Raw genomic sequence first — 27,121 nt, 5'->3', positions numbered from 1 at the left:
CATTGAATAGCTGGTTTGTCATCTTGCTTAGAATCCAGTCTCTCAATGATCTGGGAGTAAGTATGATCTGCAACCAACAAACGTCCAAGGCAGCAACTTCACTTTCTGAATCCTTGGGCTGCACCTGTAACCGCCAGCCAAACTGCAATTCTGGCTACTGCAGTCGCTACCCCATACCCTGGAATCTGATACATCTTTCATCCCCTCAAGCAAGTCATCATTTGTCCTTGTTTCACCCAGCCAACTTCTCTAATTAACAGTGACTTTAACTGCTCCTTTCCATCTAACCACATGCTTTCCACTTGTCTTTGTCGCATTGTATAACATTGGTCCACAGCAAGCTGAGCACAACCATGCCTTGTCAGGACTCTGCCTAGACCTTGACCGCTCCTTCACACCATAACTGTGTCTTGGTGTGCTTATCCTGTTGGATGACACTGGGTTTGCCTTCGTTCTAAAAACCCCATGCAAAACACTGTATTCCTAGCTCTACAAATATTTCCTTTACATTTAGTGACTCCTGCACAAGTCACTGCCTAAAGACTCAACACTGAAAAGTTACCCACAGCCTTTTTCTTTTGCACTGAAACCATTTTTATGTTGCTATAATTATTGTATACTAATCTACTGTATGACTATTGTATATCAAACTGTTTTTTTCACCATACTCCTCTCTTGAGAGTCTGACCTAGACTGCTCTGATTAGTCTACCCTGGTCGAGGAACAGCATATATACAGAGCAGTCCTGCAACGTAGGTGTGGATTGATCATCCTGAACCCTAAGCGTTCGGTCTAGGTAAATCCTAACATTGAGGCTTCCATTTAGTTCTGCTGTCAGGCAATAGACAATCATGTTTCACCTTCAGTCAGTGTCACTCTCTAACACTGGTGTCAATAGTTTGGCATTGTTTAAGAATGCTTGCTTTGGATATCACAATTTTAATTGCCTTGCAGATCTTGTGGTCAATAACCGGAGGTGTTCCAGTTATGGCCGCCCTGTGATTGGAAGCTCATTGAAACTGAGAAAGGGTTATTTGTTTGGCAGAGCGCAATCTAAAGGTCCTTGTGAGGGAGAATTTTAACATTCTGGCACTAGAATGGTGAGAGTCCTCTGCCCAGGTATTTCAGACCAGCGTGTCGAGGGTAACATTATGAATGTGATTAGTGCACCAGTTAGCCAGATCCTGGGGTTTGAGAACTGGCGTTATGTGGTCCGTTTGATTAGGGTTCAAGGGCTATCTAGCTGCTCTATTTTGGACTCTTTTCCTATTGAGACCTGCATGCAAGCCTCTGATCCCATCATAAGAACACCAATGCTTTTTTTTTCCTTTTTAAAAAAAAAACATTTTAGCCTACCAATCCTATTCACTTTCAGCTATAACAGGACGCTTCTATCGAAGATCAACCCTACCATTTTTCTTTGTAAGGTGGTAGGGATTATATTCAGGATATCTGACCTGCAACCCCCCCAGTAAAATATCTGTCTTCAAGCCGTTCAGGCACATCTTGTTGTCAACCATCCAGTAGTAAATGCCGGATAGGCAATCGGTGATGAAAGGAAAACCTTCTGGGAAGTTAATCAGTCTGCATGCTAGCTTGGTATTGCCCACAAATGGTTCTTTTATGGCAGTTGTTTGCAAATCGTGCCCTTGCTTCCCAGAAGCCCCCAGCAGTATTGTTGGACTGCCTAGATTTTCTTTAACTTTGAAGGTGAGTGAGGTTTCTCAAACCCGCTCCCTTGCCGAAGCCAGGCCAGTCTAGCCACATAACCACACTTATCATGCATGCATGATAAGTGCTGTTACGTGGCTAGACTATACTAAATTCGTACAGAAAGTCTGGGTATATGGTCTAACTGTAGCATGGCATTTATTTCATGGGCAAAGCCAACAGGAGCATGTTCTATTATGGTAATTTTGGCATGTATTGGTGCAACCGCATGGATCAGTATGGTCACAGCTAGCATTACTTTTTTGTATACTGGCATATATTGTGGGTAAAGTCATCATGAAAATGTATTCGAAAATACTTTGTGTGCTATTGGTGAGTTGCATCTATTGGATTTTGTAATTTGTTACTCTACACAGCCAAATGTAAACTGTGTTGCTTTTGAGCCAAGTTTTCATAGAAAGTATGCTGAAAAATGCATCCTTTTAATCCATTATTTGTAAAATGTTGTCAGGGAGGGGGGGGGAGACCCCCTGGAAATTTTGGTTGCTATGGGCTTCCTTGCTATGCTCTGTCACTTATCTGATGTGCGCCCCTCCCGGTAACCAGCCGGCAATGTCACTTTACTACCTCCCTACTGTGTGCTCTGAAGGGGCTGCTTCTTTGCCCTGAACCCTGACTTTCCTCTCCTAGTGCTACTCACCTGTGACTATCGGAACACTTTGGGACTCATAGAGAAGCTGACTCTCAGTAGATAGGATTGGACTTCTGAAGTCTAGCCTAAGGATGTTCTGAGCTGCCTTGTAAGTTCAAGGGGTATGCAGTAATAAAATTGCGGCAAAAAATGTCGCCTGTGCAAAGAATCGCAGCAAAAATGCAGTGGTTTGACCCGGTAAAGGTGTACCCAGTTATACAATTTAAGGGGAGCAGGGATGTCCCCCGCTCCCCTTAAATGGCATAATGGGTCGCAGGGGTGTCCCCCGCATCCTTTACATGGATTGCAGCGGCAAAACCACGCCCTTTTTACTGCGATTTTAACACATGGAACCGTCCAAGGCTTATGTAGTGTGATTTATTGTACATTTGTATGGTGCCTATACACGGGTGTTTCCAAGCGCCACAAGATGGGGGGGGGCATGGGAATCAAAACGTAGAACAACAAAAAGTTATTTTGGCCTCACTTGCCCATCTGTTGCCTTTTACTGATCTGTTAATTGCTAAGTGTATGTGCTGGTTATAGGTCAAAGTATCGACTCAAAAGGGTCGAATGACAAAAGGGTCGAGTCAATTCGATGGGAAAAAAAAGATCGGATTTTATTTATTTTTTTGGTGTAAAAACCTTTTTTTTTAGCTAAACTATAGCAAAAAAAAGAAATAGACATTTAAAAAAAAATGTGATCCTTTTGTTTTCGGTCGAATGCACTCTCACCTTTTGGCATTCGATCCTTTTGATTCCAGTACTTTAACTGGACACCTATGTACAGCAGTACCCCGTCCCTTGTTAGTTTAGCCTGACGGCTCAGCCTTGCTACCTTAAGTGCGAACCTTGTTGCCACAGGTTGTCTTTTCCAAGCCTTTCCCAAGGTAGAGACTTGGGCCCGTTTTTCAAAATGTTGCGGTGAACCTTTAGCTGATTGATACAAACAGACAACATCTTATGGAGCTTTTCTTTAAGAGGTTGGGATCTTTAGTTGTATGTTCCTGACTTGGGTATTGATTGTGTTTCGCTCAAGTTGAATGGGCTCTCTTAGTAGTAGTTGTGACAGAGCAGCCCAGGTTTAACTCCCAGGTGACGCTGGGGTTGTTCACAGGTACAGTGCATGCTTTTTGTTTATACCCAGTGACAAATGTCCAATTACTATATTTCTTTTAATGAAAATATGATCTGTACACAAGAAAAGGCAAAGAGAAAAAGGTTTTACGGAGTTTAGTTAAACATCCCCCCCTCAGACCCCCACACCCCCACAAAAAGAAAATACAGTAGCATGTAAGTAAATACACTTTTCCTAAATAGTCTAGCATGTTTAAAGACGTCAAGAGACCAGTAGTGGATTCAGGGCAGTCTTTGCCAGAGTTTAACTTTGTGTGAAAGTGTCCCAAGAAGCAGTTTCTGGGTTTCCGGTGGAGGCCGTTTCACAGAAGACCCTTGGTGAAGAAGAGTACCAGGGGTGAAGTATGTTCAAAGAAGAGGCTTGCTAGCAGTACCGGGAAAGTCCGAGCAATACCCTGGTGTTGGGACCTTTTTTCTAAAATCCACACAAGGGCCTTGATACAACTATACCTTAGGGAATACAGTAAACTCCAACTCTTAGTATAGATCTGTACTACTTATTTGGTAGTGTGGACAGAGCAGTCAGGCTTATCTTAGGAGGGAGAGAGGGCTGTAGGAAGGTACAAAGAACTTGTAGCATACATATGGTCTAAAGAAACACTGATGCACTGTATTCTAAAAATAGTGGTTTATTTTCCTCTATAAAAACCAGCACTATGCTAATGGTAAGTAAACCACATTTGGAATCGCAGTATGCAGTTCAAGGTGAGTTAAAAATAGAGTGTTACACATTTAGAATGGCCGTAAACTGTTAGGTGAGTAAAACCACATTAGTCTACTTTCTGAATGGCAATAAGCAATTCAAGGTAAGCAGACCCTATTTTGGTAGTACACAAATTTACTTATTCGGTTTCTAGAATAATCTAGTTGCACCAACATTACTTTTCAGAATGGTGGAACACAATTCCAAGGTAAGCAAGAACATATCCATTACTTTTCAGGATGGTAGGATGCACTTCAAGGATAAGTAAGAACTCTGTAGACACATTTAGAATGATGGTAAGCTATTCAAGGGGAGTAAAACCCTATTGGTAATAAACTATTGAATGTAAATAATGTATTCTACTTTTCAGAGGTGCGACAAGACTGAAAGAACTTGGTAATTTATTCTGTTTCAGAAATAAAAGTTTCACACGAACACAGAAAAAGTAAGTATTTTGCAACACTTATTTTTTATTATTTCTCTGCAGAGTCCTAACCTTTAGAAGTCCTTCCCTATTCTAGGACATGAGTGGTCTTAGAGGCTTAAGTGGGACCCCGGTGGTCCAGGAGCCAGCTGTAGGCAGGTCAGGGTAAGACGGAACTATAGGAAAGTCATAGTTGGAGAGGAGTTCGCGTCGAAATAAGTATCAGATTTTAGAGTTGGTGGAAGTGTTCAGGGACTTCGTAGAAGGCTCCCTAGATGTGTTCCAGCGTTGGGCCTGGGCGAATGGTATGGGCAAACTCCCAACTACACGAATTGCCACCTTAGCCACACAGGAACGACAGAAGACTTTAGTTAAGTATTACCCCAAGCCACACAGTACCTCAGCAGTGAAGAAGAGCTTGCAGACAGACACCTTCACGATCAAGCAGCACAGAACCCAGTCTCTGGGTTCTTGGTCGTGATGACGAAAGACAGGGCACTGGTTGGGAACTTGCATCAGCAGTCGACAGAAAAGGCTCCCAAAGAAGGATTCTTCAGTGCTTCTCGCGGCTGTTATTTTGGAGCCCTTTTCTAGGTACCAGATGAAGGAAGGCTGTCCCAGAACGAATTTGCCTCACTATCTTGGTCCAGCACTCTGGTGAAGGGACTTCAAGGAGTGGAATTGTGTCTCTGGAGGTCTAGCAAGAGTCACCCCCACACCCTTATGTTTCAGCAAGATTCGTTCTTCGGAAGACGTTGCACTCTGGCTCGATGTACCAGGGTATTTGCAGTTTGCAGCCCAGGAAGATCGAAGCTTGTCGTGGGATGGCTCGAAATGCAGGTCTTTGTAAAACTGATTGGTCCCATCAGTCTATAGGTTAGGGTTGTCTTCTTTGGGACTCTGTCGCATCAAAGAAGGGGTCCGCACAGTCGGCAGTTGCACATAAGTCATCTCCGGTCACTGGAAGTAGCTACAGCAGTCTTCTCTTCTTATTCATCAGATTCAGCTCCAGTGGTCGACTTGTTTTCAGCTTCCAATTTTTATTCAGAAACCCACACACATCCTCTGCAATCTCTCCCCACAGCTTACAGAAAGGGGCGAGTGGCTGTCTAATCAGGACAGCCTGACCACCCCACCCAAACCCTGTGGGCACCGGATTCTCGCAGGCACCCCGAATGGAAAAGGTGAGCAGAGTTTTGGACTCCTCCCTCACTTCCTGCCTTCAGATACTCCAGAGCCTTGGTGGGCTACACAAAGGGTTCCTGCCAAAGCCAAAAGTACAACCAGGATGGCAGTCGTGACCAAGAAAGGACAATCACACTAAAAATGGCGAAAGGAGCCACCATTCTAACAAATCGTGACCCTTCTGTGCATTAAAATTGCTGTAATGACAGCCTGCAAGGAAAAATTGCACACAATTCAGTAAAGTATGTCCACTGCCACCAGCCATAATAGTAAGCTTGTCACTGTAACAGAAATGTTACAGGACCAGTAAGAAAGTGAATACCGGGTATCTCCCCAGTTCTCCACATAAGGTGGGGTGTGCTGGTCTCACAATCTAAAATGTAGAGGGGATAGAAATCCCACTCTACCGTTCAGAACGTGTTCTGCAAGGTAAGTCCAAAGAAAATGAAAGGACGCCCAAGGGGCACCCCAGCAACACTGCACAGATAGTGCTGGTTGTTGCAATAATAAAATGTAGATGCCAAAAATAGGAAAGTATAGATTCAAAAACAAATTGAGGTTCAGAAAAAATTACACCCATTAAAAAATAAAGTAAAAGAAAGGGCGAGTGGGGGGAAAGGTTCTCACTCAAACATAGAAAAAGAATTCACAAGTCCAGCAAAAAGTGCTGGGGGTCTTGCATGTTGATTTGGCAGATAAATGGATCTACCCTTACCGGAAAAAGCAGTTATACAGTTGGCAATTTCCAGAGACGGGTGCTCTGCATGTTGCTCATTGACAACTGAAGATTCCACTGTTGACTCATCTGTGCAGAAGATGAATACTCCAAGACCCAGACCAAGGACTATTACTGGACATTTGGGGATTCCCAGGTCAAGGGTCTGAGCCAGAGGAGCCGAATGGTGAGCTGGCTTTAGTAGCAGGTTTCTGCTTCTGAGAATGGGATCTGCTTTGGGGAAACACACAAAGAAAGAATATAGAAGGGTTGAAGTAACACTGGTGAGGAGTCAGCCATGGAAGGAGGATTGGGAGGCGGATTTGATATATTTTATTTGTATTGTGCTCGTACACAAGTGTTTCCGAGCGCGACAAGGCAAGGGAGGGGAATGGGGGAGAACAAAACAACGATCTTTCTAGGCCCAGTGACTTTGAGATCGTGCAAGTGCATGGGAAAGGGAAAGGGGAAAAGTGCATGGAAGGGGGAGAGTAGAAAGTGCAGAGCAGAGGATAAACAGATAATAATAAATGAAAAAGAAATATATAATGGAGCAATAAACCGGGGTAGTGCAGCCGGCAAGTGATGTGTTTATGGCAGCAGAACTGGGTATGTCTGATAAGTACATAGAAAATGGGGGGCGGAGGGGGGGTGCAATGGGGGACTGTATGGGTACAGATACAGTGCCCAGTGCAAGGGGTGGCTGGAAGGCAGTGCAGAAGGGTGGTAGGGTGAGCCGGTAACTGGGCCAAGGGGACGGAGGGTGGCCAGATGCACAGTGCCACGAGAGCAGATCAGCAAGGGAGAGGGGGAGCAAAGGCAGATGCAAAGAGGAAGGTCTTGAGGTGCTTCCGGAACCGGAGATGGTTCTCCTCAAGTTTTAGAGTGGCAGGGAGGCTGTTCCAGAGGGAGGTGCCGGCTGAAGACCGAGATCTACCCCCGGCTCTTTTCTTTGAGAAACGACTGACCCTGAGGGAGTTAGAGGTAGAGGAGCAAAGAGCTCGAGAGGGGAGGTATTTGCGGAGGGATAGCTGAAGGTATTTTTGACACAGGCCCCAGAAACCCTTGTGGAGGGAGGGAGGGAGAGGAGGTGGCCGAGGGCAGCCTGAAAATGAGTTGTGTTGTCAGAGTAGCACTGGAAATTTGAGCATAGAATGGCAATTCAGTGGGCCAGAGTTGCCAGATATTGGTTGAAAAGCCAGGACGAGAGGTTAGACCCCGGGGGAACACCACAGGTAGAGAGGAAGACAGGATAGGAAGTACCCCAGTTGAACCTGAGAGGGTCGATCAGAGAGGAAAGAGGTCAGCCAGGCCAGAGCCTGATCAGTGATACCCAGGTTCTCACGGAGACGGTTGAGCAGGATGGTATGGTTGACTTTGTCGAAGAGAGATCGAGTAGGACAAGGACAGAGGGAATGTTGGAGTCGAGGTTGGAGAGCAGATCTTCATGGATGTTTGGCACAGGACTCTGGAGCTTCCCAGTTGGGAGAGATGAAACAGGTTGCCTGCTTGATGTTCCGAGATAAAGATTTGGATAAGTTTGACACAGTCTTTGGGAGTCCTGGCAGCGAAGGGGGTCTGCATCTGATTCCAGTGATGTAGGGGCGGCAAGGAGCTTCAGTGGAACAAAGCCTCCAGCAGGAGCTATAATCCAGTTGTTTCTACTGGGCATGGGGAAAGGAGTGCTACAAAGGGTTCCTTCTGGTCATCTTGAGAGCTTTACCGTTGTTGGTCCTTCCTCGAGTGGCAGGCTTTACAGGAATGCAGGTACAGTTTTCCAGCAGTAGGTGTCTACTTTTTTATACCCCTTAGGTAGCACTAAAGTGAACACTGCACCCGATAACAGAGCAAGAATAATTCTCTTCTTACTTGTTTCCTCCACCCCCACGACCCCCTCCCTCCAGCACTATCTGAAATGTTGTCAGGCCGAGTACGATAATTAAGTTAACATCTATACTGTTCGTGGCCTGTAAGAATGTCATTGTATTTTCCCTTGTACCCTCCCTTGCCTTGAAGCGCTTTGAAACACATTGTGTACAGGCGCTATATAAATAAACTATCATAACAGTGGAGTTGTCAGCCAGTGGCAAATTATCCCTCCAAGCTCACCCAGACTTTCTGGAAAGGGAAATACCTTTCACTCCAAGAAACGAATCCACACTATCCCAGACAGACCTCTGCAGATGCCACCTGGAACTGGTTTCAGGTGGGATACAATGCCAGTCATTGGATACAGGCATCACACACACCATGTCATCACCGCTTCCGCCTGATCTTTGAAGCTAACCTCCATTTTGGTGAATGGAGGGGCGGCGAGCGGCAAAAAAAAAAAAAAAACCAGGTAAAATTGATTCTTACCTCTCAGTGGATCCGTCATACACAGGTGAAAAAGCAACCATGAGCCTCGTCACATGACTTACAGAAGGGGCACCTTTGGGGTAACTCTGCCTTAGTATTCGTAGGGATTCTTACAGAAAAGCACCTATACACTCAGCCTTTGGATTGTGCCTGACTGGGACAAAACAAAGTTCAAAAGCCAGAAAAGGGTTCAGGGGGCTCCCACATGTGGCAAGCAGTGGGCTTTCTGCTATTAGTAAGGTAGATTGCTGCACAGCCACGGTCACTGTGCAGAAACTCGGGGTATTCCACAGGTCACGAGAGAGGCGTTCCCTGAACTTAATCTGTGCTCTTCTTTTCTCAAGAAATGGAGCTAGCCACCTGAAGTCTGTGGTTACAAAACCCCCACCGTCACTCCTCACCCCCTTCCCCCTCCCACCTCCGGTAGCAGGCCCATAGTGGTTCGGAGACAATTGAAAAGTACAGTGTAGTCAACTGTCAAATGCTCCTGAGATGCCCAGTAATTAAGTGGACATGGCAGACAGCAGGCCCCCCTCTTATGTCCATTCGTCTGAATTGGGTGCCTTTCAACCGTCTATTCCTGTTTGGGAAAGTTGTGACAATGTCATCAAGGATTGTAGCCAGGAATGGCCGATTGTAGTTTAAACAGAAATTGCTTAGGTTTGTGGCATCTACTCTAGGTTTTTTTAAGTTGATTAATTAATTCAGCTGGTCTAGAATTAAGGCTGTGCTAAGAGAGGTGTTAAATGGAAGGGAATAAGGTGGTGTTTCTTTTCTCTCTGGTGTTACTGGTAGGATGGCTCTGCATTAGACAGGTTTCCACTCTGTTGACCTATAGGGCTGTGGTAGGCATAACGTCTGTGAAAAAGTACAGAGTATTGAGTTTTCTATGAGGGGGGGTTTGTTCTTCTAATATTTAGTATGATTGTCCCCCCATGAAGAAATTGCTAGCTTTTCCACTAGAGAGTAATATTGTTACTTGCAATGTCTGTTCTGGATTGGGCAGCTATTTTCAAATTCTGAACAATCCAGATGTCATGTTGGGTGCCTCCTCCTCGATGATGGTGTGGTGGAGGAGGACATTTTTTCTGCTCGCTAAAAGAACTGTTGGATGCCTCTGGCCTGTGCCCTGCATGCCAGCAAGCTCTATGCTAGGTTTTGCTTTCACCATTTTCTTTCAAGCATCCTCGATGCTGCCTGGCTTAAGTTTTGGTATTGCTCTTAAGTTTTTTTTTTTTTTTTGTGTGATGGTGAGTGCAAGAATATTCAAGGCTCGATTGTGCTAGGTAAGGTCAACAATTGTTTCCTTTACTGCCTCTTCCTGCTCTGTGCTTGTTCTCCAGTAGTTTATTGAAGTTTGATTGCCTTAATCTATGCTTTATATCCTAGGCCCATGTTTTGGGTGGCTGTTCTATAAATGCCCTTTAGCTCTAACATCCATTTGTCTCCTTTTACCAAGACCTCCTACGAGACTGAGTTGGGCCAAGCCTTAGACCTGATCACTTCTAGGCCAGACAAAATCGATCTCAGCCGGTACACAGAGCAGAGGTAAGTTAAAAGGAACCGTGCAATGCAGTACATGGGCCTATTCTATATTTCAGCCGTAATAGAGTATATAATGCCTTTCCTGTGCATGAAGAATTGAGTTTTTTTCTGTAAAGTTCTTTCATCTTACCCCAATTGCCTCTTTTTTATCCCTCCTTTGACATCATTCAGATGCCTCCTCCAAATCGCATCTCCTACATCCAGTTCTGGTGCATGGGACATAGTGATGATTTCCCTCACTAATGATGAAATGTGCACACAATTTCTACCCTGCACGTTTCTTGCATGCCAGCCAGCCCCTTATATATTGCCACTCTGCAAGGATTTTGCAGATCCTCCTTTTAAAGTGGTATATGTATAGATTGACCCCACAATGAAACTCCTGCCGGATCACAGTTCAGCTTTTCTCACTCAATGTGACTCCATGGCTCATCCTGCTCTTCAGCGCTAATCAAGCGCACACACACACCAATACTGATAGCTTTACCATCATTTTTATTAAGGTGCTGCTCCACCAAATTAGAATAAGGGTGCTTCGTATTAGAATAAAGCAGAAATGGGTGGACCCTTTTAAAAATTGTTGTGCAAGTTTCAAAACTGTCTGGGGAATTTACAAGGGCAACGTACAGGGTCAAACCACTTAGACTGTACCCTTTTCATTTGAAATTAATCCGGATGAGGAAAGGCCCATTCATACTTAGTAGTTTGTGCACATTGACTGGTAGTCCAGTGTGGTCAAGGGGTACCGTTATCTAGTTTGTCATGGGGTTAACATTTCTCGGGGCTCTCAATTTGGTATCTGTTTTTATGGCAACATATCAATGCTGCCTCCCTGGTAGGCAGTCGGACATACCCTATTTTCTATCTGGCATGGGCTAGAGAAAGGTTTTCAGATATGGGATTTGTATTGAAGGCATACTAACCCTTGATAATCTATCCCAATGAAATGAGAATTCTGAGTTTCAAGTTTAACAGGCCTTCCTTCCATGGGCAGACAAAAAGAAAGCCACAGAGCTTGGGGACAAGGGTTATATTTACACTTGATGGTCTGTGCACAAATAGGCTTTATAAGGATGTTTGTCTAGGGGGGATTGCTGCATCCTTTGGGAAAGGTGGTGACATTGAAGATTGCTGGTTTGTTGGGTCTACTTGCCGCTTTTCTTTTCAGTGGTTTCTGTAGAATGAGTAAGCTTGACATTTTTTTTTATTCTTGTTGACGGACGCTGACACTCACTGGAACACATTAGTGGCATCTGTCATCACTAGCTGAACTGTCATTGGGCAGCTTGTGGGGTTTCAGATTACCCTATACGACAGTACACAAGGATTCTTTCCTAGCTTTTTCATGAGCGACTGACATGGGATGAATGTCTAACCACTTTGATAACATTTGATGGAGTGTTGCTAGTTTATATTACTACTTGGATGTTGCAATGACTGTTAGCCTCTAGTATTGAGCATGGTCGATTATCGGTTTGTTTTGCTGATGCTATCTTGGTCCTACAAAGTGATACCGATGTTTCTTGGCTTCTGCTGACTATTTGGCTGGGCCCTTAGAACCAGAACACACTTAATCATCTGGGTGTTTGTATGCCCCTCCATGATATAACAGTACCTCTCTAAGGGTGGCCATGATCTAATCTATCGGCAGGTAATATGATTTTCAAACTCTGTTGGGCCCTGCAAGAACGGTTTGTGGAATAAAACTGAAAACTACAAAGATATGTTCCACATCCATGCACAAGTCCCAAAGAGATTGTGGGGGTGTGATGGTAACATCCCTCGAGTTTAACTGCAGAAGAGGGGAAGCAAGTCAGCACGACTGAAGGCCACATAGCCAGAGCTTCATAGCTGTCCACTCTGCAAGCATCGAACACTACATGGACACAGCAGAATGGAGAACTGCTACAAACCAAAATCCAAGATGACACCAACGGTGATGAGCACCTGTAACTCTTTGGAACTGACTAGTAAAGCAATAAACCAAAATGTTTGCTGATAACGTTTTGAGTAAATCCATGGAATAAGTCAAATACCTTTGTGACACAACACCCTAGCAGCCCCAGCCAAGCACCAGGGGCAGCACACATGCATGCACTGCTGAAGCATTATAACAAAGGCTGGGTGAACCCAGCAGCGGCAGCATCAGACTAGAGGAAAAGCATGTGTACTGCCAGAGGTCTGAGACCGGAGTGTTGGATGCTGAGAATCGAGAGGTCCTGAAGGGACCTTGCCCTGAATGCTGGGTCGCAAGGTCTGGAAAAGACCTGTTTGGTGAAATAGAGAACCACATGTGGGATAGCCCAAAGCTACATAAGAGGGGCTGGAGAAGCTATACAGCTGGAGCAAGGGAGGCTGAAGAGGGGTCTGACGTACCAGAGGCTGGGGAGATGCCTAAATGTGCATCTAGCTAACCATATTCAAAGTCTTGTAGCTGGATAGGAGTCTTGGTCCCTTCAGTTTCTTACAGGATCTCTCCAGAGTGGGTGCAGGGGTCCTCTTTTTATCCAGAAAGTCAGGTAAGAGCAGCAGCTCCCACTAGCCATTGACCGATCTTCCCCCTCACACACAAGCAGTGGTCCAATCCGGACCACAGGTGAAAAAACTCATGCATTCCACCCATTCACACTTTCCACCATTATGTGGATTGGGACCAGACTGTCGCAGCTCACTTCCTGGCAGCAAACACTCATAGACCTCCAGTGGCTTGCCAAAAGCCTCTGCTTTTTTGGGCACTGGAAGTCCATATAAGGAGTTTCCTGGCCTCGTAGGCAAGGAAGAAGGCTAAAAGACCAGATGGCCAAAGGACAAGTGGAACATTTTATTGCATGTCCATGTTTGACCACTAGCCACAATTAGTAGCCAAACGCAGTAAAATAAAACTAAATGCACCAAAAAAATTGTAAAATGTCACATAAGTTACCACAAGTGATAACAAGCTACTAAAAGTAGTAACAAAGTAACAAGCCTAAGAGAAACAATATTTCCCTGTACTGAAGCCTGAAGGACATGTCAGTTTCCACATAACAAATGAGCAAAGCCAGTGCAGTGTCTTCACTGCACTATAAAAAGAACAGATCAGATACAAAAATAAAAGCATAGAAATGGAAGGAAAGGTGCAGTACAGGGGAATCTTTCCTAACAAACTGATTTCAAGAAAGCCCCAGTGGGATGCTGTTAGTCTTGTCTGTGACTTTAGAAAGCCCACCTTTGCGTGAACATGGTTGCACCCCTTAGGTTTAGCCTGAACTACCCAAATGTTTGGTAGATATGGATGAGCAGCCAGGCTTGGGGCCTGATCACGAGTTGGGCGGTAACCCTTATATAGGAGGAGGAGGAGAAGGAGCAGCAGAAGCCGCCGTGGTACCGTCCTTGGCTCCAAGATTAAAGCATCGTCCGTAAGATTAACACAGCTGGTGAGTTGGGGAGACCGATACAAGACCGGTCTGTGAAGTGAAGGTTGAAAGCAGAAAAATTGTATGAAAAGCGCAAGAAGGAAGATTTGTAACACTTGTGAGACATGAGGAAAGCTGAACTGCTGATGGATGTTTGAACTAAGAGAAGAAAGATTCAACACCTGTGACAGTGGTCCGGCACCGTAAGTGTCCTCAATCTAAGGTCTCTGTAGGGTGTCCAGCTAAAAGTGATAAAGAAACTGTAAAAGATGCAAATGAGAAATGAAACTAATCAAAGTGGTCCTGCGACGGTTTAAGCAAAATCCATCGCACAATTGATTGCTTTTTGACACCGTCTGAGCCTGAATGAGGGAGACCAGTTGTGAATATTGTGCAAAAGGGGGGTCTGAATCTGAAGGAGAGAGACCCATGGTGAATAGTGAACCCGAGAACTTGTGAATGTGAAAAACCTGGGAAGAAAGGAACTTTAGTGCTTGTTACATCAGGCCCTCTGCATAAAGAGACTTTGCCACAGAAGGCTCTGATACCTATGCTTGGAACTGTATCTTTGGGGCAGAGAAGCCAAAGTGTGTGCGAAGCTCGAACAGGCCACCTTGTCCTGTGCTGAAAACATGGGGAAGGGAAGCTAACTGCTCGACTATCCTGACATATTGGGCCTAATTCACAAAAGTGTTTTATAATGGCAAACTCCCATTGGAAAACGCTCTGTGAACTAGGCCCATTGTTTCTTGAACACTTCTTTTGCATACATTGTTATCCAACACCATTTGTATTTAGAAGTAAGGATTGGCAATAGGTTCATTAGTATAGGCCCTTTGACAGAGACTCCACTAGGACTGCGTTATTTATTATTTCATGGTTGTAGCTTGCTCCCATCCTTCGATTTAGGGTTAGTTGGGCGTTCAACCCATTGAAGTTCAATAAACATTCTTGAACTGTGATCACTGTCTTCACTGTTTGATACCATTCCTCCCTTACAGTCTCTGTCTAACCCCACCCCCCACTCTCTTACTAGGGCACTTAACCCATCGGTAGAAACATCTTTCAGGCCCTCTCCTTCAGATCCCCTCTACATTGGGGATCACATCAAGCCAGATTCTCTGGTGGTGACCACTACCAGAAAGCGAGCTGGTGTTCCACGCTCAACCTCCGAGGCACCTCCCAACAAGGAGTGCAAGAGACTTTATACGATAGGTAAGCGTATTGCGACCTCTGCTGTGTATCTCACCAGAATAGCAAACACCACCTTGCTTGCCAGCTACCGTAGCAACCAGTTGGATGAAGTCTCACAGCATCTGGACTCCGAACCGACTTCACCACTGAGGATAAACGGGTCTCCCAAAATATTGTGGAAAATGTCTTGGATTCCGCAGACACCTCAGGAAGGGTCATTGCCGAGGGTACTCTCCAGAAAAGACATTCTGACATAGGGACTCTGGATTTGAGCCAGAGACACAGGTGGCCTTGATTAACATGACCATCCTCCTCTTTGGCAAATCTGTCGATGATCAGCTGGAGACAGCGAAAAAGGAGCATGAAACAATCAAGAACCTTGGACAGATTTCCAACAAGCCCTTTGTTCCAAGGGAAGCTTACAACGCACACCAAAACTTTCAGGTGCAAGGCTCAGGAACACCAGGCCAACCCAGAGTAAGCGTGACTGGTGCTGTCTTTTACAGCCCGCATTTTCAGACGTGCTACCAGTACCAGCAGCATGGGTTTCTCGGCGTGAAAGGACGAGGCAGAGCTGCAGCCTGTAAGGGCGTAGTAGCCCATGATTCCAAATGACGGATTGATCCACGTTTCCTCCAAACGGGGGTTGCATAACACTCTTCTCCCAGCAATGGGAGGCAATAACGTCAGACCGCTGGGTCCTCCATAGAGTGGCCAAAGGATACTCTGTGGAGTGCCTCAAAACATCTCACCACCATCCACATACTCAAGGAGATCCAAATTCTACTACAGAAAGGAGCCATTGAGCTGGTGCCCTTCATGGAACAAAATCAAGGTATTTATTCAATGTACTTCCTTGTTCCAAAGAAAGATCTAGCAAAAAATACCTGTGCCTTGCGAACATGTATGTCAAACCCCAATAATTCAGAATGACAACGCTGCAGGAAGTCATCCCACTACTGAAAATGGGGGATTACATGGCAACATTGGACATGAAAGATGCATATTTTCATATTTCAATATTGCCAGCGCACAAAGAAATACCTCTGATTCAAATTGGGAAGTGAGCACTACCAATTTAAGGTGCTACCATCAACATTGCATCAGCCCCCAGGGTATTCACGAAGTAGCGGTGGTGGTGGCCCCCCACTTGCACAGGCAGTCCATTCCAGTGTACCCTTTTAGACGACTGGCTAATTACAGGTACTCTCCCCCGAGGTGCCTTCAAAATGCGCAGCAAACGATCAATCTGCTGTTTCAGTTGGGCTTCAAAGTCTGGTGCCCAGCCAAGTAAAGCAATTTCTGGGTTCACAAATCAAAACCGATGTCTGTCTAGTCTACCCCTTCGATGAAGAGGTCCAAAACATACTGTTTCAAACACCTCAGTACGTAGCCGGTCGTCAGGTGATGGTACGAAAGGCGATGCGCTGCTGGGAATGATGGCTTCCTGCGTCTACCTAGTGCCTCTGAGCATGCATCCAATGCAAGAGTGTCTAGCGAAACTGTGGTCGCAAGCAAGTGGGTTGTGGGACGATGTAGTGGTGGTTTTGCAACCTCTGGTTCAATCGCTACAGTGGTGGAACAGAGACAATCTGTTAAAGGGACAGTCTTTCCACACACCAGCGATCAACGCCACTCTCACGACGGACGCATCTATGACTGGGTGGGGTGCTCACTTCCTGCATCACACTGCTCACGGCCTGTGGACACCAGCGCTAAACAGGAAGCACATCAACCTTCTGGAAGTGCTAGCGGTTCTCAAAGCACTTCAATACTCAGCTAGCGCACAAAACAGTACTAGTCCTTATGGACAGTACCATGGCCATGTTTTATGTAAATAAACCGGGGTCGGGGGTACACATTCTCCAAGACTGTCCAAACTAGCCCAGAACATCTGGTGGTGGGCACTACATCACAACATGTTCCTAGTGGCACAACGTGTTCCAGGGGAACTCCATTCTCTGGCAGAGTATTGGGTAAGATCTTAACCTCGGTGCTAAATCTACCTGACTTGTGAGAACCCCAGAACTTTTTGCTACACTGGTAAATTCTTTAGCGTTGTTGCTTGATCCTGGGTTAACAGATTGTCCGTGCATGGCAGGACACAGGAACATCATTTGTAGGTGTGAGCACCAGGTCTGGTGAGCCCACGTTGGAGCGATTAGGATCAGTGTTACATGTTGCTGGTGTAGCTTGTGGACTATGTGGGCGTAGGGGAGCAGTGTATGCACATTTCCCTGACCAGGGGAGCAGTGTATGCACATTTCCCTGACCAGTTCTTCAGAAGTGCATTCCCCTTGGATCCTTTCTGGGGAGGAACCTGGACACGTAATCTTGGCATTGTGCATTTTCCAGGGTTGCGAAAAGGTCTATCTCTGGGAACCCCGAGTTTGAGAAGACTTCGTTCAGCAAGTCTGTTTGCAAGCGTGGTTGAGGCTCTCCCGGGAACCATCAACCCAAGAACAGGTCAATGGATTGCGTTTGTGCTGGTAGGGGGACTCCCAGACAGTCTTTTGCAAGTTAAGCAATAAATAAAGTACTTTTGGATGGCACAAGGAAGACCAAGGCAAGTAAAACCCACAGTAACTTATTAAGAATTGCACACAGCTATTCAAGGTAAGTAAAAGCCATATAGTAAAGGAGCTACAAGCAACTTCAAAGTAGATACCTAAGACTGTTTTAGAATCTGTATACCACATACCAGGGAAATCAAAACCCAAGGCAGACGTAGCTTAGACAGGCTATTCAGCAAGTCTGGGAAAGCAAGAGCCAGTTGGTGAACTTACACACTAACATTCTGAAATAAATAGTTAATTGACGCCAACAGCATCACTTTTGGGAAGAGGCACAATCAATTAACAGGGGAGTAAAACAACACTCATTCAAGGTAAGTAACTGTTGACTCTCAGAGTTACAGTTACCAACTAACTCTTTCACAAGTAAGTAAGTTTCAAACACTTGTTATACTTTCAAGGCAGAATACTTGTCTTATCCAGTCCTTCCGTAGTCCATGGCATGAGTTCACTCAAAGGCTGAAGAGAACCCTAGTGGTCTACGTGCCAGCTGTACGCAGGGTGAGATAGGGTTCAGTTGCCGGCAAAGTCAGAGTTCCTGTGGAAGACTGTTCAAACAAGTAAGTAGTTCACTAGTTAGTAGGGTCCAGAGACTTCTGAGAAGACTCTAGAAAGATTCAAGCAGTAGGCCTGGATGAACTGGATAAGAGGACTCCAATCACAGAAAACACCTGAAAAGCTTTACTGAAATTGCACAGGCTTAAGTTACAAAATACCCCAGCCAACACAGTACCTCAGCACAAGACTTCAGCTCCTGCAGCCAAATACCCGGTCGATGGATTCCTTTGTCTTGAAGACAGAGACGGGACTTTGGAAGGGATTCTGCAGCAGGGATCAACAGAGAAGAGTCCAGGCAAGAGTTTCTTTGCAGGTTGATGCAGCTCTGTGGTTTTGGTGCCCTTTTCAGGTGCCAGAAGAAAACTGAATATCGCTGGTTGGATTCTCATCACATGCAAGGTCCAGCACTCTGTTGAGGGGACTTTTGGGCTCGATTCACGTCTCTGGAGGTCCTGCAGGATGCCATCAAAGTTTCAGTTCGATTCAGAAGACTGTGCATTGCACACTGGCTCAAGGTATTGGGGTATTCCAGCCCTGCAAGGTCGCAGCCCGACGTGGGATGGCTCAAAATGTAGGTCAGCCTGAGTCCAGTGGATCCCCCCATGCTCTGGGTCGGAGGTCGTTTTCAGAGTCCCCAGGTTGATTGGAAGGAAGGGTAACAGCAGGCTCCGGTTACACAGCAGGCTCTCCGGTTGCTGGAAATCGTCTCAGCCACATTTTCTTCATCTACCTCTTCGGATTCGGGTACAGTGGTAGACTACCTCTTCAGCTTCCAGGATCAGACTTATGCAGGAACCCAGCCAATCAAACAGACATGCAACATTCAAACTTGGGGGGCGGAGGGGGGCTGGCAGTTCTTTCAGGACAGCCAGCCTCCCAGTTTGAACTGGATTCTCACAGGCAGGCTGGAAGACAAGGGGCTGCAGAGTTTTGGACCACTCCCTCCCTTCTTCCAGACACTTGAGCCTGGGTGGGCTTCACCTAGGTCTCCCACAGAAGATAAAAATCACACAAAGGACTTTCCCGCCATGGAGGGCAGGGGAAGATCCAAGAAGGGACAAGAAGCGTGAAAAAAAAGACAACTGGGGCTATTTGCCTTTATTGCAACTGTGAAAACAGCCTGGGGTAGAGGTGCACCAAATGTGTAAAAAGGTTCACTGCCACCAGCCATTTCAGGTAAGCTTGTCCCTGTAACAGACATGTTAAAGTGCTAGTGAGAAAGGGGATGTATTGTATCTCCCCAGCACTCCCCACAAGGTGGGGTGTGCTGGTTTCACCTAACAAAACGTAGAAGAGATAGAAATATCCTTCCTACCCTTGGGAACTGTATTTCTCACAGGGTTAGCCAGAGAAAGTAAAAGGGGAGCCCCACAAGGCAACCCTGTAACAATACAAAGGTATATACCAAAAGTTGTCAAAGAGCATAAAATTAATGGACACTAAAATGGCACCCATAAAAAAAAAAAAATATGGATTTGCAAGTGTGGAACAAGGTTCCCACCCACTGAGGTATAGGGAAGCACCCATGCCCTCAGAAGTTGAACTTAGCAGCTTGGCTCCTGAGGTCATAGTTTTGTCACATTAACCTAGATCTAAACATCTAACATACAAGACCGCATTCCTCATAGCCGTTACATTCATCAGAAGGGTTGGCGAACCATCAGTACAAGACCCTTTCGTAGTTATGCACAAAGACAAGGTGATGCTATGCACACATCCTTGCTTCTCACCCAAATTCATATAGAAATTCCATGTCAATCAAACTATAGCACTTCCTGCATTTTCCAGAACCCAACAAAGGCAGCAGAAAGAAGTCTACATACACTGTCTTTTGAAGATAGAACATGACGGCTCAGCATCCATCCAAAGTTCATCAGGAAGAGTGATCGTTTCTTTGTATCTGTAGCCGCTGGAAGAGAAGGGGGTCTCTTATCTCTAAACCAGCGTTTTCTAAATGGATTGTCAACTGCATCCAACTCTGTTACACTCTTGCCAAGAGAACATTACACTTTAAGCCCAGAGCACTCTCAACTCGAGGCACTGGGGCAACTTTAGCCTTCATAGCAAACTTGCCTCTAGATGCCATTTGCAAGGCTGCCACTTAGCGTTCATTACACACCTTCACCCGACATTACTTTCTGGACACACATTCTAGGGGTAATAACCCACCTCCTTATACTAGTACTGCTCGCTAATCTATGCAGACCATGTGATTCTAAGCAGATCCACAAGCCTCAGAAGGGATACATTACTCATCGTAATCGTATTTCTGAAGCTTGTATCTTCTTAGATTCACATTCCCCGCCCTTCCTTCCCTTTCGGAGTAGAAGCTGCTTGGGGCGGGGGCGGAGGGGGGTTAGGGGGGGTGGAACGCATAGATCCTTCACAACTCATGGTCTCTACCTACACTTCACGCTAACAACTTACATTCCCTATTGTCAGAAACAAATAATCTGAGGGACCTCGATGCGTGATTGGTCATGGGTACAGGGTACATCACTCTAGGGATAGTATTACAGTAACGCCCTGTCAGTGTCCCGTTTCGAGCTTCGAAAACTTCATGTGAAATACTCTGCAGCTTCCACTAGATATCGGCCTATGCAAAGCTTGTGAATCTAAACTGATACAAGCATCAGAAATACGATTACGGTGAGTAATGTATCCCATACACTAAGGTTTGTAGCATTCTTCAAGTAAGGTAAGTACTATCACACAATAATATAATAGGAGAACAGTTACAATATTCAGAGTTAGATACTTCAGAATGGTAGAAATCACATAATCAAACCTCCTGAAACATATATATGCAAACTTGGATAACTGTTATCAATCTTAGACAGTGCGCCAGTGACCAAGGGCTGAGGAAGACCAGAATGGACTCGCATACCGACGCCCAGACCTCCCAGTACTGTGTTACTGTTAAAAGATGGCAGCCCAAATACCGGATACTCACACTTCGTACAGCGTGCGGCTGCTCTCAAGCTTTAAGCAATAAAAAAAAAAGCATCAGCCAATGGGTTTCCCTAGCCGGATTGTGGCCCAAGTACCAAGTGTCCTAAGGCAAGGTGTAGAACACACTGGTTGTCCACTCCAATGTAGCTGAAGGTAGGCCCTGGCCTGGAGGGATGAAGGGTTCATTTATATGCACCCCAACCCCCCCCCTCACCCCACCCACCCACCCCAGAAGCACAGGATAAACCAGGCAATGCCCCAGCTATGCAACTAGGAGCAGGAAAGTACCTTTAAGCAAAGAAGCTGATGCAGCAGGATGATCCACACTGTGAGGCGACAGCAGACCCCGGTTCGAATGAAGAACTTGTGGTGGATCTGGCAGTTGCTCTTGTGTGGTCTGATGGCCAGCAGATGATCTTTGCAGCACTGGCTTGTTGCTGCCTTTGTCAAAGCTCTGGTGAAGGATGTGTGTTGTGCGGTAGACTTTGCTCTGGTTCATTGTCCTTGTCTTGGCTGAGGGAACTTTCAGGAGCGGCATCCAGTCTCTGGAGTTTCCAGATTGATGTGCACAAAGTTTCAGACGAAACCACGCTTCGGAGGACGGTGCACCGCAAAATGGCACAGGACTATTGGCGAATTTAGGGTCATGTGGGGGAAAGGGGGTGGAATACCATTGGTGAAGAATTTCGGGTCATGGCGCGGGGGGGCGTAGAGTCTTGGTTCCAGTGGTCTATTCTGAGTTTTAGCTTCAGGACCCTCCGATTTATCCAGGAACACCAGATGCGTCCAATCATCATTCAAACTGGTGGTGGGGGGGGAGGTTCTGTGCAATGGAGACAGCAGCCTCCCAGTGCAAACTGGTTCCAGGCAGGCACACTGCAGGACAAAGAACAGGGGATTTCCGGCTTCCTCCCCACTTTCTTGTTCTCTCAGGCACTCTTGAGTCTTCACAGGCTTTCCAGAAGAAGCCTGCCAAAGCTAAAAGACCCTTAAAAACCTCCCCCACCCAGCTAGGTAAAAGAAGGCTCAAGAAACGACAAGTCATCGAGAACCAGGCTTAAAGAACAGCAACCATTTTAGGCATAGTTAACCTTGTGTCCCTTACCACATCCTGTGACACAAGTCCACAAAAAAAGTTGTAAAAAGGTGCACTGCCACCAGCCTGTCGGATGATCTTGTTACTGGAGAGGGGAGAAAAGGGAGCTGTTGTTTCCCCACAGCACTCCACTTAAGGTTGGGTGTGCTGATCTTGCAAAATAAAATGATTGTTTGCACAAAGCGTCCACCTGCCTAGTAGCATGTCATCAGAGGTCAAATAAAAATGGAAGCTCTAGGAGCTCCCAAGAACACTACACAGAATGCTGTGTGTTCGACTAGCAAAAAAGGAAGATGCCAGAAAAGTTGGAGAAAGTATAACACCAAAAAGATATTTAAAAAAAAAAAAAGAGTTCCCAGGGTCGTAGACAAAGGATGAGTGAGTGTGGAATAAGGTTCCCACTCACTCTGGAGAATCAGTCCGGTAATCCAATAGTCGAGCAAAAATGTTGGGGGACTCAAAGTAGGGAGAACTTTGCTCAAAAAGGAAAATCTACCTAACAGATGCAAAGTGAATATCCCACTTTTCCCATCGCCGACAGTCTCACCCGGAGCTTCCTTATTTGTAGATCTCTCCTGCTCCCCCCCTCCCCCACCCCCCACACATCCCCTACCCAGTATTATAGAATAAGCACTTTGTAGAAAACACTCTCCAGCAGGGGGGTCTGGCATGGATTCACATGCTTATGAATATTCCCCGTCGTCCGGCCGGGATTCCTCTGTACCTCGGTAAAAAACACTTTCACACTGCCCTTCTCCTATAAACCAATCACTGAGCTTTAGGTCATACTGCCCCCAGCCAATGATTGCCCGCTCCCTAAACCCCTCCTCTGGCAGCCATCTTCAGATTTGTACCACACGTTCAAGTGTTGGGAGTCCTCGTTTTTTGCTCCGAGAGCTTTTCTACGTTTACATGCTTTCAAATAAAATGTTCCTTTTTTTTGCCAAATAGAGCCTGTGTGCTCTTTCGCTCCTTTGACCGGCAAGCAGGGATCCGTTTGTCTGTCTTTCAACGTCCCTCAAGGGGCAAGAATCGTCCAAAGTTTCATCGAAGACTCCAGAAGGCCATCTGGCCTAAACTGCACTCCGGACCATGTCTGAGGAGAAGGGCGGAGGTTCCCTCTTCAAGCTCTGCTCCAGCTGCAGATTGAAGAACGTGGTTGTGGAGGACAAACACTTCCAGTACCTCTACTGTCTCCATCTGGACCACAAGGAAGCAGATTATGAAATCTGCCTTGGTTTCTCCAAGTGCACTGTCAAGGATCGTCACCGTAGGTTGGCAGCGTGGCTCAACGCCAATGCCTCTACCCCGTGTGGCAAGCAGGGGCATGCCTCACCAAGGACCGGCCGGTCGGAGGTGCAGGCTTCTAAGTCCTTTGAGGGTGCTCCATCCGTGGGGGCCCACGACAAGGCCAAGCATCGCAAGTCTGTTGGGGTCGCCGCGCATGTGGGTCCTGCAATGAACAGGGCACGCTCATCTTCACTGTCTGCCACCATCTCCAATCATCGCGCCAGCTTCTCTTTGGAGAGGAAATAGGCTAAACCAGGGAAGCTGCGGGAGAAGCTGGAGAATACCAAGGCACAGGGTAAGGTGTCCGCCCTGCCCCTGAAGGCCTCCAGCGGAAGTCATCCTCAACTATCGAGCTGGTGGCGGCTGCCCTCTCAAAGACCAAAGGGGCTGACCCAGTGCAGGAGACCCCCAATGGTGCCCAGAGTGACCCTCCCCCTCCACCCCCCCCTGAGGGGGGAGGCTTCAGCCAAACCAGTGGAGAAATCACTGGAGAAGAGGGTGCCATCCCTGAGACCGACCCCCCCCCCCCCCCTCCCCACCCCTTCATGATGCAAAAAGGGGAGGGGGTGGAGGCCTCTACCGTGCTCCAGTGCACAGATATTTCTTCAGATGAATAGGACCTGGTGTCTGTTCACATGGTCCAGGAGGACGTGGGAAACACTGAGGATGGGGGAACCGTGTCTGCCTCCGTCGTTGTGGCTGGTTGAAAGCCACCAACTTTCAGCAGGAAGTTCAGACGAGGGCCCTGGGCATGCCCTTCAACAGGGACAATCTGTTTGGGAAGACCGTCAACGAATCACCGCCAGCCCTCCCGTTTCACGACCCAGGTGGCCTACAGGGGTCGTTCCAAGGCTTTCGGAGACAAAGATTGAACCAGCCAGGACGTCTGGCCCCCACCCATGCACCCATGAGGCCGGCTAGCGGGCTTCGTCAGCGAATGGGAAAAGATCTCCATGGACCGATGGGTGCTGGACGCTCTCTTCCACGGACACCCTCTAGAATTCCAGCAGAAGTGTCTGCGGATACACCTGGTTGCTTGGCAGGAGTAGCACATCCCTCAGTTCCTTCAGGAAGTACGGGCCATGATAAGAAAAGGGGCGATAGAGCTGGTTCCAAAGCGACTCTGGGTTCTGGAGTCTACTCCAGGTACTTCTTAGTAAAAAAGAGCATGGGCGGGCTGGAGGCCCATTCTCTACCTGCAGTGTCTCAAGAAGTACCTCAAGTCTCAAAAATTCAGGATGGTCACGTTGCAGCACATTTTCGGCCAACTGGAGGAAGGAGACTTCCTGACATTGCAGGATCTGGAGGATGCATACTTCCACGTCCCCATTCACAAGAGGCATCAGAAGTTCCTGTGCTTCGTTGAATAGGAAAAGCGGTACCAATTGAAGGCCCTTCCCTTTGGACTGAAGTCAGTGCCCAGGGGGTTTACGAAGTGCCTGGCACCAGTGGCAGCCCATTTGCTTCTACAAGGGAAACGTGTACCTCGACGACTGGGTCATCCATGCCAAGTCATGGGAAGTAGCTGTCGGAAATGACCGTCCGGCTGCTGATGGATATGGGATTTTCCGTGAACTATCCAAAGTCCCGAGTGATACCATCACAGAACGCGCTGTTCCTGAGGGGTTTGGTGGGGGGCAGCTCCAGATGGTCTCCTGCCTGGCGGCCGCCTCGGAGGAAAAGATAGCAGCCATGCTGGGCAAGGTGCCATGGCTGTTGGCACTGAAGACCGCCACCGCGCGGACCATCAAGCCGCTGCTCGGCATGATGTTATGTCTTTACCTGATCCAACTCTACAGGTTGCGGATGCAACCCCCACTAACCCCCCATTCACGAATTCCTAGCCGCTCATTGGATCCAGGTGTCAGAAAGCTTCGCAGACAAGATTAATGATGTGGCGTTCCAATTCGTTTGAAGGAACTTTTGACGCTCGCGAGTTTGTGTTGCAGTTTTCAATTCTTAATTGGAAGACATTAGAGGAATGGCTGCATCAGCGTGGATGAACGCCGTGACGTACACGGAAAGGAACATTTTCTCTTTGCATCAATACGTGAATATGCGCATGTATCCATCATCAAGTAATACGGGTCCCTGGACGTGCTTCTAATTTTGTGATATTGCCTCCAGTGTTCCATGGAGGTTTTCATAACTATTTATTACGTTTGCCACGATGAGAGCGGCCTGCAGAGGAACACTGTTTTTGTTTCTGCCCGGTGATCTTTAAAGAACGATGCCACAAAGAATCCATAACGAAGTGTGGGGACACCAGAAATGTTTCCCGTTCTGTCGGGGCATAAACATAAGGTACTGTTTTCTTTCCTGCAGGAATGTATATAATGGAGTGTGGATGTGTTTAATTCTACGCGTAATTCATGGACGTAAATGCATTAATGTCGGTTTTATGTGCAGTAATTTTAATATTATTTGATGGAATTCTACTGTTTTGGTGTTGATAATTGCACTATGTTGGATGGCATTTAAAGGTACTTTTGATGCGATGGATCTATAGTGTCATGGTTTAAGCAGTTTGTTTTACTGCAGTGATATGGCAGTGTGTGCCTGTGTTTTTTCAATGGGACAGGTTGTTGTGTATGATTGTTGTGCCTTGCTGGGAAGGTGCAGGGTTTGATGTGAGTATGATGTGTGGTGCATGGTTGATATATACACATATAAATATACCAAAACAAACAACACAAAAAAAATATGTTTTTCTGTGCAGTGTTTAACAATTTTACAGGATTTTCAGGTTTTTAAAATTGTGGATTGTATATGTGGTTATACTATATTGTTGATATTCTGCGTTATGAAATTGAAAGAGCAATGATATTATTTCACATGCATATTCGTATTGGCACAGCATCATTCTGATGCCATGTAATACATGAGCATGTAATAGGTTATGTCATGTTATGATTCTGGGTGGTGCATTAGTAATGACTCCACATGTTCTAAATGAGGTGCGACAGTGTCCTGAATATGTTTTATGAGCCCAATATATAAATGTGATATGAATGATGTATGATAGTATGCAAGGGTATGGGCGTATGATAATGGCATGCATATTACAATTAATAATTAACCGGTATATTTTGTTTTTGGCCGTACATGTTGTAAACTTTGAATGCTTTCACATTCACAATAGAATTTTTGACTGCATTTCGGTTTTATGAAAGATCATTTATACTTGGACTCAGGACCTGATCAGTCTCTGACGCGGTGTTTTTCTCTTTCTCGCGCTGTTCTTTCCCAGCTGCAGTGTTTTGATGTGATTTTCTTTTCTGTCCTTTTCCTACTTTTCGGTGTTTTCTTCAGGCAGGGGTGTGTATGTAAATTGTATAATTGGATGGCGCAAATGACGAAGAATGGTGGTGTATTGTAGTTATGGTTGTGATGTGTTAATGTAAATTGATGGGCTATCTGGATGTTAGCTAGTTACCTGATGGTTGCATGAGTACGCGGTTGTGCTGGGTGTGGCAGACCCTTGTCTCCAGGTGGCAGATGGAGTGGGAGGAGATGCGTGTAGTGTGGCAAGGAATGTATGCGCTTGCAGGTGGCACCTGTGAGGCCCGGTAGTGGCAGTCCCGGGCAAGTGGTGAATTGTGTGCTTGGTGGTGTTGACCGTTCGATACGTGAA

At 46.3% G+C, this 27,121-nt stretch overlaps 1 protein-coding gene across 3 annotated transcripts in view; it reads left to right on the top strand.

The window, feature by feature from the left end:
• Positions 1-27,121, top strand: part of FDPS (farnesyl diphosphate synthase) — a 174,940-nt gene that overhangs the window by 35,340 nt on the left and 112,479 nt on the right. For all 3 annotated transcript variants that reach the window (XM_069650049.1, XM_069650052.1, XM_069650054.1), the window contains one exon: positions 10,344-10,432. In XM_069650049.1, the coding sequence (XP_069506150.1) occupies positions 10,344-10,432 (89 nt within the window). The remainder of the gene's footprint in view (positions 1-10,343; positions 10,433-27,121) is intronic.

Source organism: Ambystoma mexicanum, chromosome 1p (assembly GCF_040938575.1).
Source record: "Ambystoma mexicanum isolate Mex_15411 chromosome 1p, UKY_AmexF1_1, whole genome shotgun sequence".
Lineage (NCBI taxonomy): Eukaryota > Metazoa > Chordata > Amphibia > Caudata > Ambystomatidae > Ambystoma > Ambystoma mexicanum.
The sequence above is the reverse complement of the archived record's forward strand: the minus strand, read 5'-3'. Positions and strand labels throughout refer to the sequence as shown.